Raw genomic sequence first — 16094 nt, forward strand, 5'->3', positions numbered from 1 at the left:
TTCACCTGGAGGGGCAGGGTTATGGGCAGACAGGACCCTCCCCTCCTGGGGGCGCAGAGGTCCCGCAGCTGTCTCCAGAGGCAGAAGGTGGGTGTACCATCATCGCCGCCTCCCTCCGTCCCTCCCAGGAGTTTGGCAGCATCTTGGGGGCCTAGGTGTTTTGAGGACCTGGGCGTGCGGGAGGAAGGCCTGTGTAGCTCCAACTAGGCCAGAGCTCGGCTGAGACCCACGCCCTGGGGTTCCTGGAAGTCCAGGGCCAACTGCTTCCAGGTTTGGGACTTTGCTGGTCTGCGATGCCTGGCCCAGGGTCCCACCTCCCTGGGAGCTGAGCTCGCGCCATAGCTCTCAGCCTGGCCGCTCCGAGGGGTGGACACGGGAAGCTGGGTGGGGTGGGGGCTCCCAGCCGCTGGGCTCTCCCTCCCACTCCTCCGCCCTCTCCGGGTCCTCCCGGCTCTCCCTCCCCTTCTCCCTGCTTTTCTCTCCTGGCCCTGAGCTTCCTCTCCCCTCTGCCCCGCCACCCTGACGCTCCACCCCGGCCTCCCTCCTTCATTTGCCACAGGCATGGAGCACCTACCAGGTCCCGCCCGTCCAGACCCAGAGACAGAGCTGTGAATAAACCGGGCCCGCCGGGGAGACCCCACTGTAGAACACAGATAATAGGCGGGCAAGTTGTACTTTATGTGGAAGGCGGCAGATGCTCCGGAAAAAGAAAGTGGAGGAGGGTAGAGGGGGTCAGGAGTCCTGGAGGGGCAGGGTCCCCGTTAAACAGGTGGCCCCGCGCCAGCCCCACCTCTCCCGCTCCCTGTCTCTGCGTCGCTCAGTACACACACTGTCCCCAAGCATCCACCCCGCTCTGGAGGACACCTTGCCAGGAAATCACTAGCCTGGACTCAAGCATTTAGCAAAACACAGACTTCCTCCTGCGACTTCCCCGGCCCCTCGCCCTCCCTAGGTCCCCCGAGGGGAGTAATCCTTCAGGCGGTGAAACTCCTCCGGAAACGGCTCAGAGGGACCCCGAGCAGCTCCGGGAACAGCTGAGCGGCCGCGTGTCTGCTGCCGGTCTCCCCTCTCGCTGCTCCTCGGGTCACCGGGGCTCTGCAGGTCCCATCCCCATCCGAGTGCTCCTCCCGCCCCACAGCTTCCAGGCTCAGACTCAGAGCTCCCTCTGGCCCAGAGAAGACCCTGATATGACCCGCCACCCGGATTCCCTGGCCAGAAGTCCCCAGGCTGTCCATTCAGTGTGTCCCTAGAAAGTGCCAGAGCTGCGCCTGCCCCTCCCATGCTCACAGCCCTCCCATGGCTCCCCAGTGCCTCCAGGACAAAGTCCTACACTCTGAACCTGGCATTCAAAGCCCAGCTGGGGAGTGGGCCTTGCTATGCACCGCCCCTCCCCCAAAGCCTCACCGTTTATGCTTCCACATCAATCTGCCTGTACTTTTCTGACCTGCCAGGACATTTCGTGCCTTGGATGCCCTTTCTACTCCACCATTCAACCTCCATCCCACCCCTGCCCCTTACCCTGGCTAACTTCCAGCACATCACCTCCTCCTGGAAGCCCATCCTGACTCTCCAGCTGGAGTGGTGCATCCTCGAACTGGTCTGTGGCCCTCTGTTTACACAGCTGTCTCCTCCACCAGACTGGCATCTCCTCAAGGGCCGGGCAGGGTCTGAGTCATCTGCCCGGCCTGCCAGCAGTGCAAGAGATGTCCCTACAGTCCTCTGCCTTTTCCCCCTTGTCTGCCTCCCTCTGCCTATCATCTCCCCACTCTGCTCTCCTCTGTTCCTGTGGTCTGGAAATGGCGCCCTGAGTTCTTCTGATGATCATGGAAATCTTGGACCACTGTGGATCCAGGACGGGCTGGGGATCAGCCCCATTGGCGTGTGGAGTTCTGGGAGAGATGGCTGTTAGTGAGGGAGCAGGAGGTAGTCCCACCACCACCAGTCCCTGCCAGCTGTGGGAAGGCCCAGATCCCCCTGTGCTTGTCTTTCAGCTCTGTCTTCTCTTCTTTCAGCCTTGGTCATCTCTCTCTGCAAATAATTCTGGGGACCTGGGCTCCTGGGTGTGAGGGAGGAGGGGCTGAGGGCCTGGACCCCTGGGTGTGAGGAAGGAGGGGCTGGGGGCCTAAACCCCTGGGTATGAGGGAGGAGGGGCTGGGGGCCTGGACCCCTGGGTGTGAGGGAGAAGGGGTGGGGGGCCTAGACCCCAGGGTCTGAGGGAGGAGGGGTGGGGGGCCTGGACCCATGGGTGTGAGGGAGGAGGGGCTGGGGGCCTGGAGTCCTGGGTGTGAGGGAGAAGGGTTGGGGGGCCTGGTCTCCTGGATCTAGAGGAGGAAACCATTGGGGTTGAAAGCACTGGTCCCTCCTCCCTTATCCACACTCTGGTTTTAGAAACATCTGGTTTTATACAGCTGCTCCACCCAGGCAGGGCGGGGTGGGGGCTGGGTAGTCGAATGCCCAGCTTCTGAGTGGAGCCTGGATTGCCCCCCAGCCCCACCCTGGGGTAGAGAAATCACCCTCCCCTTCTGCCCTGGGCTCTGCTCCCACCAGAGGACCCATCATCCTGACACAGCCAGACACCAGGCGGTGGCCAGGGCTCCCAGCCACCACGTCAGCGCAGCCCACTTTGCTGTGGGGGGAGGGCGGGGTTCCCCCTGCTTGGGCCCCGGAAATGGCCTTCTTCCCCCTGAAAGCCAGGCTCAGGCAAAGGCCCAGCCTGGAGCTGGCCCTGCACACCCTGCCTCTCGGAAAAGCCAGGGAGTGAGGCTTGGCTTCTCACAGGGGCGAGCTCCAGGACAGGTGGGAGGAGAGCCAGCGGAGGGAGAGAGCTTGACTTAGAGACAGGAAAACAGAGAAACAGTGAATGAGAGAGACACGGAGGGAGAGTCAGGGAGACAGTGAGACACAGACACAGAAGGAGCCTCAGGAAGAGGTACACAGAGATGCAGAGAGACTGAGGGGAGGTAGAGACCCAGATGGATAGATGGGTGGGGGGGGATAGATGGAGGCAGGGAAAGGAGAAACAGGCAGCCACTGAGAGGGGCAGAGAGAAATAACTGGGAGACGGGAAAAAGAGAGGTAGGGAGGGCTGGAGTTATTCAGAGCGAAGGAAATAGGAATATATAGAGACACAGGCAGAGAAACTCAAGGGGAGAGAGACTGGAAAAGAGAGGCACAGAATAAGCAGAGGAAGAACGTCAGGGAGACAGCACCAGACATGTAGAGACAGACAGACGCAAACCCAGAGTAAGGAGGGGGAGGTGAGAGACAGAGACAGAGAGACAGGAACGCACAGAGAAAGTGAACCAGACAGACGGACGGACAGAGAAACAGAGCCAGGAAGACAGAGACAAATGATGGACTCCGAGGAAGAGACAAATCCAGAGGAGATGGGAAGGCACAGGGACAAAGAATCGGTCACAGCCCTGGCCGGTGTGGCTCATTGGTTGGAGCATGAAGGGCTGTGGTTTGATCCCCAGTCGGGGCACATACCCAGGTCGTGGGTTCGATCCCCAGTCGGGGAGTATGTGGATGAGAGAAACATGTTTCTCTCTCACGTCGATGTTTCTCTCTCTCTCTCCCCCCTCCCTTCCTAGCTCTCTAAAATCAACATAAAAAATAAATAAAATAAAATATAAAAAAGAATCAGAGTCACAGACCCAGAGAGAAAGAGGGCTATGGAGGGAAAGAAACATCATCAGTTCATTGTAAGAGGGGAAGACAGACAGAATTAGATACAAAGTTTCTGGGGTTTTGTTTGTTTTAAATCATGGAAAGAAGGGCGTAGAAACAATGACATTTATGACTGAGCCTTCTGGTCCTGAGGGGCTGGGGGCTCAGATGCCCCAGGGCCTCCACTCGCACCTTGAGACTGACTCAGTTTCCCCCGCAGCTCTCTGGGGCAGCTGACCAGCAACTCTGAGATCACCCCCAAGCACCGGGGAGACAAATCCCAGTGCCCCAGCCCCCTCCGCAGCCCCTGCCACACACACGCACCCCAAACCCACCCCCCACCCCGCCCACGCACACGCGCGCCGGCAGTTGGGCGCGGGACCCACCGCCGTCGAGCGCAGCGCCCCTCGCGGGCAGCTGCCCCCCGGGCGCGCGCGGTCACCAGGCGCACGCACGTGTGTCGCTTCCGTCCATCTGCCAGTTCCCCAGACAAGCCCTGGGGGACCCAGCCCCGAGCGGATCCTGGCGCTAGAAGGGGAGGGGCAGCGTGGGGGGGGCTGTTACGGGTGAGAAGGGGGAGGAGAGGAGAGCTGGGGATGTGGGGAGGAGAGCGACGGGAAATGAGGAAAGCGGGGAGAGAGATACAGGGGGGAGAGAAATAGGGATGGAGAGAAGCGCGGGGACGGGAGCGATGCGAACGCGGGAAGGGAAGGAGCGGGAGCGGCGGGGAGACCGACGGGAGCGCAGGGCGGGGGTGCTGGGGGCGGGAGGGGGCCGTCTGGGCGCCGGGGGCGGGGGGGGGGTGGCGATGGCGGGAAGCGGGTGGAGCCGCCGGCGGCCGTGACCTCAGAGCCCCTGGCCCAGCTCAGCCCTGACGTCAGCGCCGCCTCCCGCCCCCGCCCGCTCTGGTCTTCAAATGGCCCCCAGCTCCCGGGCCGCAGAGAAACCGGGGAGCAGCCGGGAGAGGAGAGCCAGCCGGACCCGCATCCATGAGACAGGTGTGTGTGGGGGGGGCTGCGGTCACGGGGACGCACGGGGCGCGGGGCGCGGGTTCATGAGCGAGCTCAGGTGTGTGACCAGGTGAGGCCGAATTTCTTACGGTCCAAACTCCGCTGTTAGCATTTCTGTTTCGCTGTTGCGGACTCACAGGTGGGCGCCTCTGCCCGGTATTGCTCCTTTCTGCCAAGAGGCGTTATGTCTGCAAGTTCACCTGTGTGGCTGTGTGTGGGGGGGGGGCCTCAGGATCGCTAAGTTCTGCCTTAGAACACGTGTCTGGGTCAGCTTCTGGGACATGGGTGTTTGTGTGTTATTGGTGATGCGCGCGTGTGTGTGTCCACAGCCAATACACGTGTTCGTGTGAGTGGTGAGATTAAAACCCTGCTGACACCCATCTCAGTGATTCCCAAAACGAATGTGGCCACCCCTAGAAAGTCAGGCAGGGCTTGGTTTGGGGCAAAGAGACAGAGCAGGCAGATTCCAGTAGAAATAATAAAAGTTCCACCTTTGCCCTATCCTCTGGAGACAGAACGTGAGCTACACATGTGGTTTAAAATTTTCTTGTAGCTACACCAAAAAAAGTGAAAAGAATCAGGTGAAATTAATTTTCGCAATATATTTTATTTAACCCAATGGACCAGGGGTCAGCAAACTTCTGTGCTAGGCCAGGCTGTCAACGTTTGAGGCTCTGCCGGCCATACTGTCTCCTTTGCGACCAAACGTTGGCCTAGTGTGAAGTCAGCCGTAGATGACATGTACAGGTGAGCGTGGCTGTGTGCGGATAAAACATCTGACTTAAGGACGCTGAAATTTGAGCTTCATAGAATGTTCACGTGCCACAAAATATTATTTCTCTTTTGACTTTTCCCAGCCATTTAAAAATGTGAACACCAGTGTTGGCTTGAGGGCAATAGTGACAAAGGTGGCAGGCACTGGGCCACAAATATATAGTGTGCTATGTATCAAAATATTATCATTTTAGTATGTAATCAACACAGAAAATATGAATGAGATATTTTACTTTCTTTTTCTCATACTTGGGCTTCAAAATCCAAATGTGTGGCACATTACAGATGCTCTATTTTGAAGGGAAATATGTAGATTTCATAAAACTTACAATTGAAAAAGACCACAGATCCTACTTGTTCGAAACACACTTAAGAGCTTTCCAAGAACTGAACTGAGGGTCATCGTGATATTTAAATTAAATAAAATGAAAAACTCAGTTCCTCAGTCATACTGGCTGCATTTTAAGGGCTCAGTAGCTGGGTGGGGCCGGTAATTCCTGTATTGGACAACGCAGCTCTATATCTTTAAAAAAAAAAATAAAAAAGTATTGATTTTTAGAGAGAGAAACATTCATTTGTTGTTCCAGTCATTTGTGCCTTCACTGGTTGCTTCTTATATGTGTCCTGACTGGGGATCGAACCCACAACCTTGGCGGATCGACGATGCTCTAACCACCTGAGCCACCTGGCCAGGGCACAGCTCTTTATTATTTAACTCACAATAAAGCCGTGAGGCGGGGGCTGCTGACATAGGAGGCAGTTTAGCATAGAGCTGGACGGTGGAGCCAGGCTGCCGAGGGACCTTGGGTAAGAGAATACACCTGTGCCTCAGTCTCCTCATCTGTAACAGCACCGACCTCACCAGAGCAGTGCTCGGCACACGGAACGGGCTAAATCCCCATTCTGTACCCAGTAAGGCTGGAGGCACCCCTCCCCTCTGATTCTGGGCTCTGCCAGCCTCACATTCGGGGCACCTGGCCTCCAGGGAGCGGGAGGGGAGGAGCGCCAGGCCTTTGAGAAGCCAGAGAAACCTGCTCCACCTGTGGGCCTCCCGACCTTGAGCGACCCAGTCCTCCCGGCTCATCCGTCCTCGGTTTTGCCATCTGTACGGCGGAGTAAACATTAACTGGTCCCGCAGGGCTCTGCAGAGCAGTAAACCCAGTATATAAGGCCGTGGTTTAGTGGTCGGATTCTTAGGGTTCAGATGGTGGCTCCTCCACTTTCCAGGTGTGACTGTGGGCAGTTTGCTGCACCTGTGTGACTTGTGACTCATCTGTGAAATGGGGATAATAACTGTACCTGCTGTGAGGATTAAACTAAGTGCGTTCCTAAGAAAGGCCCAGAGCGGCCCCTGGTAAACAGCAGACTGCACTGTTCTTTTAGATGAACAATCTATTATTATTACTATTATCATCTCGACGGGGAGGAACCTTTGATTGAGATGAATCGTTATTTCATGTACCGCCAAGAGAGGGGGGACCCCTATTAATGAAACTGTGGCACTCCGGAGACTCATGGATTTGAAGAGCTGTTAAAAATGGGGGGAAAACTGAGTCGGGCATTCCGCCTTGATAGCTGTTTGCCACGATTATTTTAACTAATGAAAATAACATTGCATTACTCAGGGGATTTTTATTTTTATTTTATTTTTATTTTACTTTATTATTTTTATTTTACAAAAAGGGGATGTTCTCCCTGGCTTGGGCAAAAGCCCAGGAAGGGACCGTCTCACCTCCCTACGCCCTCTGTTCCCAGCAGGACGCGCCCAAACCCAGCGGGGCAGCGCGCCACTGCTCCGGCCTGGCGCGGCGGGTGCTCACCGTCGCCTTCGCGCTGCTCATCCTGGGCCTCATCAGCTGGGCCTACGCCGCGGGCGTGCCGCTGGCCTCCGACCGCTACGGGCTCCTGGCCTTCGGCCTCTACGGCGCCTTCCTCTCGGCGCACCTGGTGGCGCAGAGCCTGTTCGCGTACCTGGAGCACCGGCGGGTGGCGGCGGCCGCGCGCCGGGCGGCCTCGCGCGGGCCCCTGGACGCGGCGGCGGCGCGCAGCGTGGCGCTGACCATCTCCGCGTACCAGGAGGACCCCGCGTACCTGCGCCAGTGCCTGGTGTCCGCCCGCGCCCTGGTGTACCCGCGCGCGCGCCTGCGCGTCCTCATGGTGGTGGACGGCAACCGCGCCGAGGACCTCTACATGGTCGACATGTTCCGCGAGGTCTTCGCCGACGAGGACCCCGCCACCTACGTGTGGGACGGCAACTACCACCAGCCCTGGGAGCCGGCGGCGGCGGCGGCGGGCGCGGCGGGCGCCTACCGGGAGGTGGAGTCGGAGGACCCCGGGCGGCTGGCGGTGGAGGCGCTGGTGCGGGCGCGCAGGTGCGTGTGCGTGGCGCAGCGCTGGGGAGGCAAGCGCGAGGTCATGTACACCGCCTTCCGCGCGCTCGGCGACTCGGTGGACTACGTGCAGGTGAGCGGCCCGCGCCCCACCCCTCCCTGACCCTCGGAGCCCGAACCCCACTTCCCCGACGCCTTTGTTCGGTGTAGACTGCAGCGAGCGAACCCCTCCTTCCTTCCTTCCTTCCTTCCTTCCTTCCTTCCTTCCTTCCTTCCTTCCTTCCTTCCTTCCTTCCTTCCTTCCTTCCTTCCTCCATCATCCACCCATCCATCCACCCACCCACCCATCCATCCACCCATCCATCATCCATCCGTCCATCCATCCATCCATCCATCCATCCATCCATCCATCCATCCATCCATCCATCCATCCATCATCCATCCATCCATCCATCATCCATCCATCCATCAATCATCCATCCATCCGTTCACCGTAGGAAGTCTTTCCTTTCCTGACCCATCCGTCCATCCAACAGGAGCTCTCTTACTTCTTTATTCATCCATCCAGTGTGGAGACTCCCTCCTTTCTCCATCCAGTGTAGAAATTCTTCCCTTCAGGCCTTCACTCCTGCATCCATCTCTCCGTCTACTGCAGAGACCACCCGTCCCCGAGTTCATTCCGTGTAGAGATCCTTTCATTCGGCGTTGAGATTCTCTCGTTCATTTGCCCACCCATTTCCCTCTCTATTCCACAGAGAGATCCATCTGCTCGTTCAGCCCCTCCACTCGCTCGCTCGCTGTAGGGAATCGTTCATCGGTGCACTGCATTCGCTTCCTATTGCTTGGGCAGCATTTTCCAGCTTGAAACCAAACACGTTTATTATCTCATGGTTCCCGTGGGTCAGCGTCTGGGCAGAGCTGAACTGGATCCTCTGTTTCAGGGAATCATATGGCGGCAACCGTGGGCCTTATCTGAGGCTCAGGGGCCTCTTCCAAGCTCACCTATTTGTTGGCAGAATTTTCCCCCCCCCACAGTCGTAAAACTCATGGTAGCTTTCCTCTTCCAGATGAGCACCAGAAAGTCTCAGACTTCTGCACCCGCTTTTGTAGGGCTCACCTGGCTGAGTGAGGCCCACGCTGGATAATCTACCTTTTGATTAACAAGTCAAGAGATTAGGGACCTTAATTACATTGCAAACCCCCTTCACATTTCCATAAAAGGTTCTATAATCACGGGAGTCACAGCCCATCACTTTTGCCCCATTCTCTGGGTTAGAAGAAAGTTACAGGTCTTGCCCAAACACCAGAGAGGGTGTTACACAACAGCATGGGTCTTGGGAGGGTAAGGGTCACCTTAAAATGTGATTAGATATAGAAAATTTCTAAAAATTCAAGGTTATGTTCAAATTGGCTGCAGAGTATCCCAGCTGCTCCCCATCCTCTTGGTGCTCTCCCCTCAAGCACCAGCTCCATTCGGGGATCTAGCCTGACCCTGGCCCCTTCTACCCCACAGGTCTGTGACTCAGACACGAGGCTGGACCCTATGGCACTGCTGGAGTTGGTGCGGGTGCTGGACAGTGATCCCCGGGTAGGGGCTGTTGGCGGGGATGTGCGGATCCTCAACCCTCTGGATTCCTGGGTCAGCTTCTTAAGCAGCCTGCGGTACTGGGTGGCCTTCAATGTGGAGCGGGCTTGTCAGAGCTACTTCCACTGCGTGTCCTGCATCAGTGGACCCCTCGGTGAGCAGGGGTCGGGCTTGGGAGGGCCATGGATGGGGTGGAGAGGGAGAAGGGAGCCAGAACAGGTTGAGGGTGTGATTGAGATGATGGACAAAGGTGGGGCTTGGGCAGGAATTGGGGATAAGATAGGGAGTTGGAGCTGGGGATGGTGTGTGGTGTTGGGAATGGGTTGAACAAAGGGTGTGGATGAGCACTGGGCTGGGGGGAGGGTTGGAGAAGGGAGTGAAAGGGTTGGAGTTGAGGTCAGGGTTGGGGCCATGTTTGGGGTTGGAAATGGGTTTTGGATGAGGGTGAGTAGGGGGTGGGGCTGAGAATAGATATGGGATTGAGGAAGGGTCTGGGTGGCTTTGCTGTCAAGGTGGGTATGGGTCAGGGACAGGATTGGGGCAAGTTCAGGATGGGCATGGGGTTGAGAACAGGATTGGGGCTGGAGATGTGGGTGGCGATAGGGCTGAGAATGGGATTGAAGTGGTTAAGGATGGGGTTGGAATTAGAGACGCGTTGGGGCTCGAGATAGGAGGGGGGATGGTGTTGACGGCAGCAGAGGCTGACCCTCCGGTACCCCCTCCCCACCACCACCTAGGTCTATACAGGAACCACCTCCTGCAGCAGTTTCTTGAGGCCTGGTACAATCAGAAGTTCCTGGGCACCCACTGCACTTTCGGGGATGACCGGCACCTCACCAACCGCATGCTCAGCATGGGCTATGCCACCAAGTAAGCTGAGGAGACCAAGTGGTTGAGTGTGCATGGAGGCCAAAGAGTATCCCAACCTGTGTGTGTGTGTGTGTGTGTGTGTGTGTGTATGTGTGTGTAACTCTCCAAACCCAAAGTAACTTGCAGGACAATGGGCTCTTCCAAGTGAGACATTAGAGGAGAGAGGAAGAGACCGTAAGGGGCAGAGGTAGCATTTGCATTGACCATGAGACTCTGCCAAGTGAGGCAAGGTGAGGGTGGGGAATCCTGCCCAGAAGATACAACATGAGATGGGTAGTGTGGCTCTGTCAGGGAGAACACAGATTACTGTCGCAGCACAATTACTCTGAGATGGGAAGGGAAAGAGATGGATAGGATAGAGTCTAAATAGTGAGAGAGCAAGCGAGCAGAATTAAATGACAGGAGGAGAGAGCACCTAAACCAGTAAGTGCTTCAGGAGGAAAAGAGGAAATTCCATGAGACTTGGGGGAGCACAGGCTAGAGCAGGTGAAGTTCAGGGCAAAGTGATTTCTACAGAGCTAGACCTAGTGGAAGGACCAGAAAGAACTTGGGGTCAACCAAACCCACGAGTTCACTGGCTCAACAGATATTAAGTGTCCACAGTGTTTTGCGCTCAGGGGATGCAGCAGTTAACGGAAGAGACAGAAATTCATGCTTATGCTGATTGGGGAGACAGACTGTAAGTACGAAAAGCGTAGAACATAGAGTATGGTAGATAATATACATGCTACGGAGATAAATAAAGCCAGAAAGGGGGATAGGAAGCTTAGGGGTAGGGAATGAAATGCTAAACAGGGTGCCAGGGGAAAGATAGGAGTGGAAGCTGAAAATGGAGCAATAACACGGGAGAAAGTGTCAGGAGAGGAGGGCAGAGCAATCAGGGAGTCCACCCATGGAACGCTTGACGTAAAATGAAGGTTTTTTTTCAGCTGAGGGGTCACATGTTGTTGCAACAAGCTTGTTGTGGCAGCTGTGTTCAGTACAGACTGCAGGGACTGGGGGGAGGGAGGGGTTTAGCAGGGAGGCCACTGAGGATGCCAAGTGACACAGGGGAAGGAGATGGGACACTGTTAAGTAATGCCCATGAGGACAGGGTAGTTCAGCCCCGCCTGCCAGACAGAATGCTGGTGGCCACCTGACAAGGGAGTCCAGCTTTCTGTGGGTGTGGCTGGAGACCAACCGGCAGGGATTGATTAGTGATGCCTGCCCAGGCCCGGAAGGGAGGTTTGTGGTTCCCTTGAGAAGCTCTAACACAGGCCGGGCTGGGTAGGGGCCAGGCCTGGCCTGTTCCTCACCATGGGGCCGGCCAATAACAGTAAGTGCGCGAGTACTCGTAATAGATGAGTGACAGCATTAGTAAGAGTGTTAGTAACCGTGGTGGTATTAGTAACGGCAAGAGTACTATTAGTCATGGTAAAAACAGGCGTACATAGTGCCCAACCTTTGTGGAGCAAGCACCATGTCCTGGTGCTGAGCACTGGGCACTGCATCCTCACAGTTGGGCCGGACGCGTTTTAAATGTGGTAACCCTGAGGCTCAGAGGGGCTTAGAAAAGGCCCAGGGGCCCTGGCCCCGTCCCCAGGGGAGCCCGCTCACGCAGCTGCTCTCGCCGCCCAGGTACACCCCCAGGTCGCGCTGCTACTCGGAGACGCCGGCGTCCTTCCTGCGCTGGCTGAGCCAGCAGACGCGCTGGTCCAAGTCCTACTTCCGCGAGTGGCTGTACAACGCGCTGTGGTGGCACCGGCACCACGCGTGGATGACCTACGAGGCGGTGGTCTCGGGGCTCTTCCCCTTCTTCGTGGCGGCCACGGTGCTGCGGCTGTTCTACGCGGGGCGCCCGTGGGCGCTGCTGTGGGTGCTGCTGTGCGTGCAGGGCGTGGCGCTGGCCAAGGCGGCCTTCGCGGCCTGGCTGCGGGGCTGCGCCCGCATGCTGCTGCTCTCGCTCTACGCGCCGCTCTACATGGGCGGCCTGCTGCCCGCCAAGTTCCTGGCGCTGGCCACCATGAACCAGAGCGGCTGGGGCACCTCGGGCCGCAGGAAGCTGGCGGCCAACTACGTGCCGGTGCTGCCGCTGGCCCTCTGGGCCCTGCTGCTGCTGGGCGGCCTGGTGCGCAGCGTGGTGCAGGAGGCCCGCGCGGACTGGAGCGGCCCCGCCAGGGCGGCCGAGGCCACGCACCTGGCGGCGGGCGCGGGGGCCTACCTGGGCTACTGGGCGCTGATGCTCGCGCTCTACTGGGTGGGCGTGCGCAGGCTCTGCCGGCGCCGGGCGGGGGGCTACCGCGTGCAGGTGTGAGTCCAGGGGCGCGCGCCCGCCCGGGGGTTCAGGGGAGACGGGGGCCCGACCAGGCCCCAGGGGCCACGAACTCGCTGGGTGAATTCTCAGGGCCTCCGTTTCCCTCCTCTGTGAAGCGAGGGGGTAAACTCAAGACTCTGCAGCCTGGACTGTGCTGGGGCTGGGACTTATGGGTCTCGGGGGAGGGGTATTTATTGATCAGGGTGTAGATTTTTGGGAGCATGGGGGAAAGGGGTCCCCGCTTTCTCCCTGCTCTTATTTAATCTCCATTTGTACTGTGTGATTAAGATGTAATAAAGAATTTTATTTATTTTCTTCTGAACCTCTCCCCTGCACCTTTTTTAAAAAAAAAAAAAAATGAAGGGGGCTGTGTGTTTGAGAATTGGGGACTCCTGGCTCAGTCTTGGGTTCCAGCTGTTTGAAGCCAGGCTCCTTCCACAGAGCCTCAGTTCCCTCGAGGGAAAACAGGAATATTAATCCTACAGGGCAGGGTTGTCCGGAGCCTGGAATTGCTCAACGCTTCATTCACAGATTCTTACGGGGCCCCCGCTACCTGTGGGCAGTTAGGCACCGTGGATGGTGTTGTCCTGGGTAACTCATACCTTCTCACCTCAAACTCCCGGCACCACCTCCCCCAGCCTCACCTTATCTCATTGATAGAAGTGACAGGAAGAAAATCTTCAGAGTCCCCACCTCCATGACCCTCACTCACCTGCACCTGTGCCCACACAGGCCACCTTCCCTCACTACTGAGGGTCAATTGTGCTCAGTGCCAACCCCTTCCACTTGATATGCTTTGTTTTTAAATTACACGCACACACACACATTTAATTGATTTGAGAGAGGAGGGGGAGAAACATCAGCCAGCTGCTCTCTGCATGCCCCCTACTGGGGATCGAGCCTGCGATCTGGGCATGTGCCCTGACTGGGAATGGAACCAGCGACCTTCCTGTGCTCAGGATAGCCAACCACGCCACCCAGCCAGGGCTTGACATGCTTTCTTCCCTTGGCTTTTGGAATGCAAGTTGCCTTGCTTTCCATTTTCTTTCTGGGTCCCTCTGCATTTTGCCTACTGCTTAACATTAGAGAAACTTCCTATCGTCGTCTTATCCGTCTACACTCATTTCCTCTGTGCACCCAGTATTATGGCGCTGAATGCCTCATGTATGCTCCGTGCCTGCAGAAGGGACTCTGAAGTCTTTATGTTAAGATCAGCCCTTGCCCCTGAATTCAACTTGTATACCCAACTGCCTCCAACACATGTCCACTTGGGCACCGAACTACTACTAGACCCAACTCCTGATCTGTCCTCCCCACCCTCCTCTTTCATCCCCATGAAACCTGCTCCTGCAACACTCTCCCGATCTCAGTGAATAGAACTCCATTCTTCCAGAGCTCAGGCCAAATACGCTAGACCTGCACTGTCTACAACGGTAGCCGTGACTAGATGGGACTAATTTTTTTCATTCATTTTGTTAATTCTCACCCAAGGATATCTTTTCTGTTGATTTTTAGAGAGAAAGGGAGGGAGGGAGGGAGGAACATTGATGTGAGGGACACACATGGATTGGCTGCCTCCTGCAAGTGCCCAGACTGGGGTTGAGGACCAAACCTGCAACCCAGGTACATGCCCTTGACTGTGAATCGAACCCGTGACCTTTTGATGCCTGGGCTGAGGTCCTAACCACTGACCTACACCAGCCAGGGCTCGCTCATTCATTTTTTGATTCAGTCAGTCACAAAAACATTGACCAAGCACCTACTGAATTCCACACACTTTGCCAGTTTTGCTAATAATGAAACAGATGAAGAGCCGGTGTGTGTCCTCAAGGAGCCCTTAGTTAGCAAACGAAGGGAGTGACCCATGGTTGAGGAAACCCGGGCACACACCTCTCTGATTGCTGTCACAGAGAGGGGGTGATTTAGATGCATTAAAGTATTAAAGATGATCAGTTTGGTTCCTCAGCTGCACCGGCCACATGTATCGTGCCTCATGGCCACGTGGGGCTGAAGGTTGCCATCCGGGATGTCACAGGCCTAGAACATTTCCACGGCAGAGGGTTCTGCTGGATATCGTCACTGTTGTCCTGACCACTGAGCTTTGGCGCTTCTCCTCTTTCTCTCATACCCAACATTCTGACTCATTAGCAAATCCTACTGGTTCTCCCTTTGGGACAGATCTGGAACCACTGCTCACCTCCACTGTCACCACTTTGTCCCTAAGCTGCATCTCGTCCCTGGATTAAAGCTGCTATTTTATGCTTGGATCACTGCCTCCCCACTTGTCCTCGGTTCCCGTTACCCATGTAGTGTAAATCAAATCAAATCAAATCGTGACCTTCTTTGGCTCAAAAAACACCCATGAGGGCACGAAGAGAAAAATCCAGACCTTACAGTGGCCAAGTTCCTGTGTGACCTGGTCTCTGTGCTCTCCACGACCTCACCACACACTCATTTCCCGAAGGCACTGGCCTCCTTGCTATTCTGCCTGCCCCCCCCCCCCCCCCAGGCACACTCCTGCCTCAGAGCTTTTGCTTCTGCTGTTTCTTTTGCTGGAACACAACACAAATACCTACATGGCTCACACCTCACTATCTTTTTTTAGAGAGAGAGGGGAAGGGAAAGAAACATCGACGTGAGAGTGAAACATTGATTGGCTGCCTCTGCACATCTTGGACTGGGGATGGAGCCGGAAACCCTTTGGTGCACAGAACAGTGTCCAACCAACTAAACCAATGGGCCAGGGCCCCTTATTTATTTAAATGTGAAGCTTTCTCCAAAGCTCCTCTTGCTCCCTCCCTCCCCCTAACCTTTCCTATCTCAGTTTCCCGGCTTTGTTTTCTCCATCACACATATAATTATATGACTTAAGGCATATGTTATTCTGCTTAATTTTCTCGTTTACTGTTTGTCCACTGGTGTCTAAACTCCATGAGGGTGCAGATTTCCATCTGTTCTGGTTTCTTCTTTGCTGCCTCGACAGCACCTTGAAAATGCCTGGCACATAGTAAGCAAGCACTCAGTAAATACCCGCTGAGAGACCGAACACGTCAGTGAGTGAGAATGAGAGGCTTATCTTTTAGGTGGGGAAGGCACAAAACCAAATAAAAAAGTAAGTTTACATCAGCTCCAAGTGAGTGCTATGCATGAGCTAACTCACAGGGGGATGGGCTGGGACCTGTGCAGTGAGGCAGAGTCATTGTAAGTACAAATAAAAGCGCATGCAAAGCCCACAGGTGAGACTGAGCTTTGCATGTTCAAGGGACAAAAATAGGCCAGGAGGGCTAGACAGTAGAGGGGGAGGAGAGGGAGATGGAATCAGGCCAATAAATTCAGTGCTGGCTGCACAGAGTTGTCATGGGAATTAAATGTGTTAATACAATAAATTCTCAATTTAAAGGACTTTGGGTTTAAGGGACAGAATTTCCAGCCTGTATGTCGTAAGTGAAAATTAACACCCTGTTAATTTTAAAATGCTTCTAATCAATATTTGCTTATAATTAAATTAACAGTTTTTGTTGTTATTAATTCACTGTTACTTTTAACAAACTTTATCAAATTGG

General features: G+C 55.6%; 1 protein-coding gene across 1 annotated transcript; it reads left to right on the plus strand.

Moving 5' to 3' along the window:
- Positions 1–4633: 4633 nt before the first annotated feature.
- Positions 4634–12531, plus strand: HAS1 (hyaluronan synthase 1; the record flags this gene model as incomplete). The annotated part of the gene is made up of 5 exons (XM_081117684.1): positions 4634–4667; positions 7212–7916; positions 9297–9522; positions 10106–10238; positions 11856–12531. The coding sequence occupies exons 1-5, from the start codon at positions 4659–4661 to the stop codon at positions 12529–12531; spliced, it is 1749 nt and encodes a 582-aa protein (XP_080973810.1). The 5' UTR covers positions 4634–4658.
- Positions 12532–16094: the final 3563 nt, after the last annotated feature.

This window comes from Miniopterus schreibersii (genome assembly GCF_964146895.1).
Source record: "Miniopterus schreibersii genome assembly, chromosome: 18".
Lineage (NCBI taxonomy): Eukaryota > Metazoa > Chordata > Mammalia > Chiroptera > Miniopteridae > Miniopterus > Miniopterus schreibersii.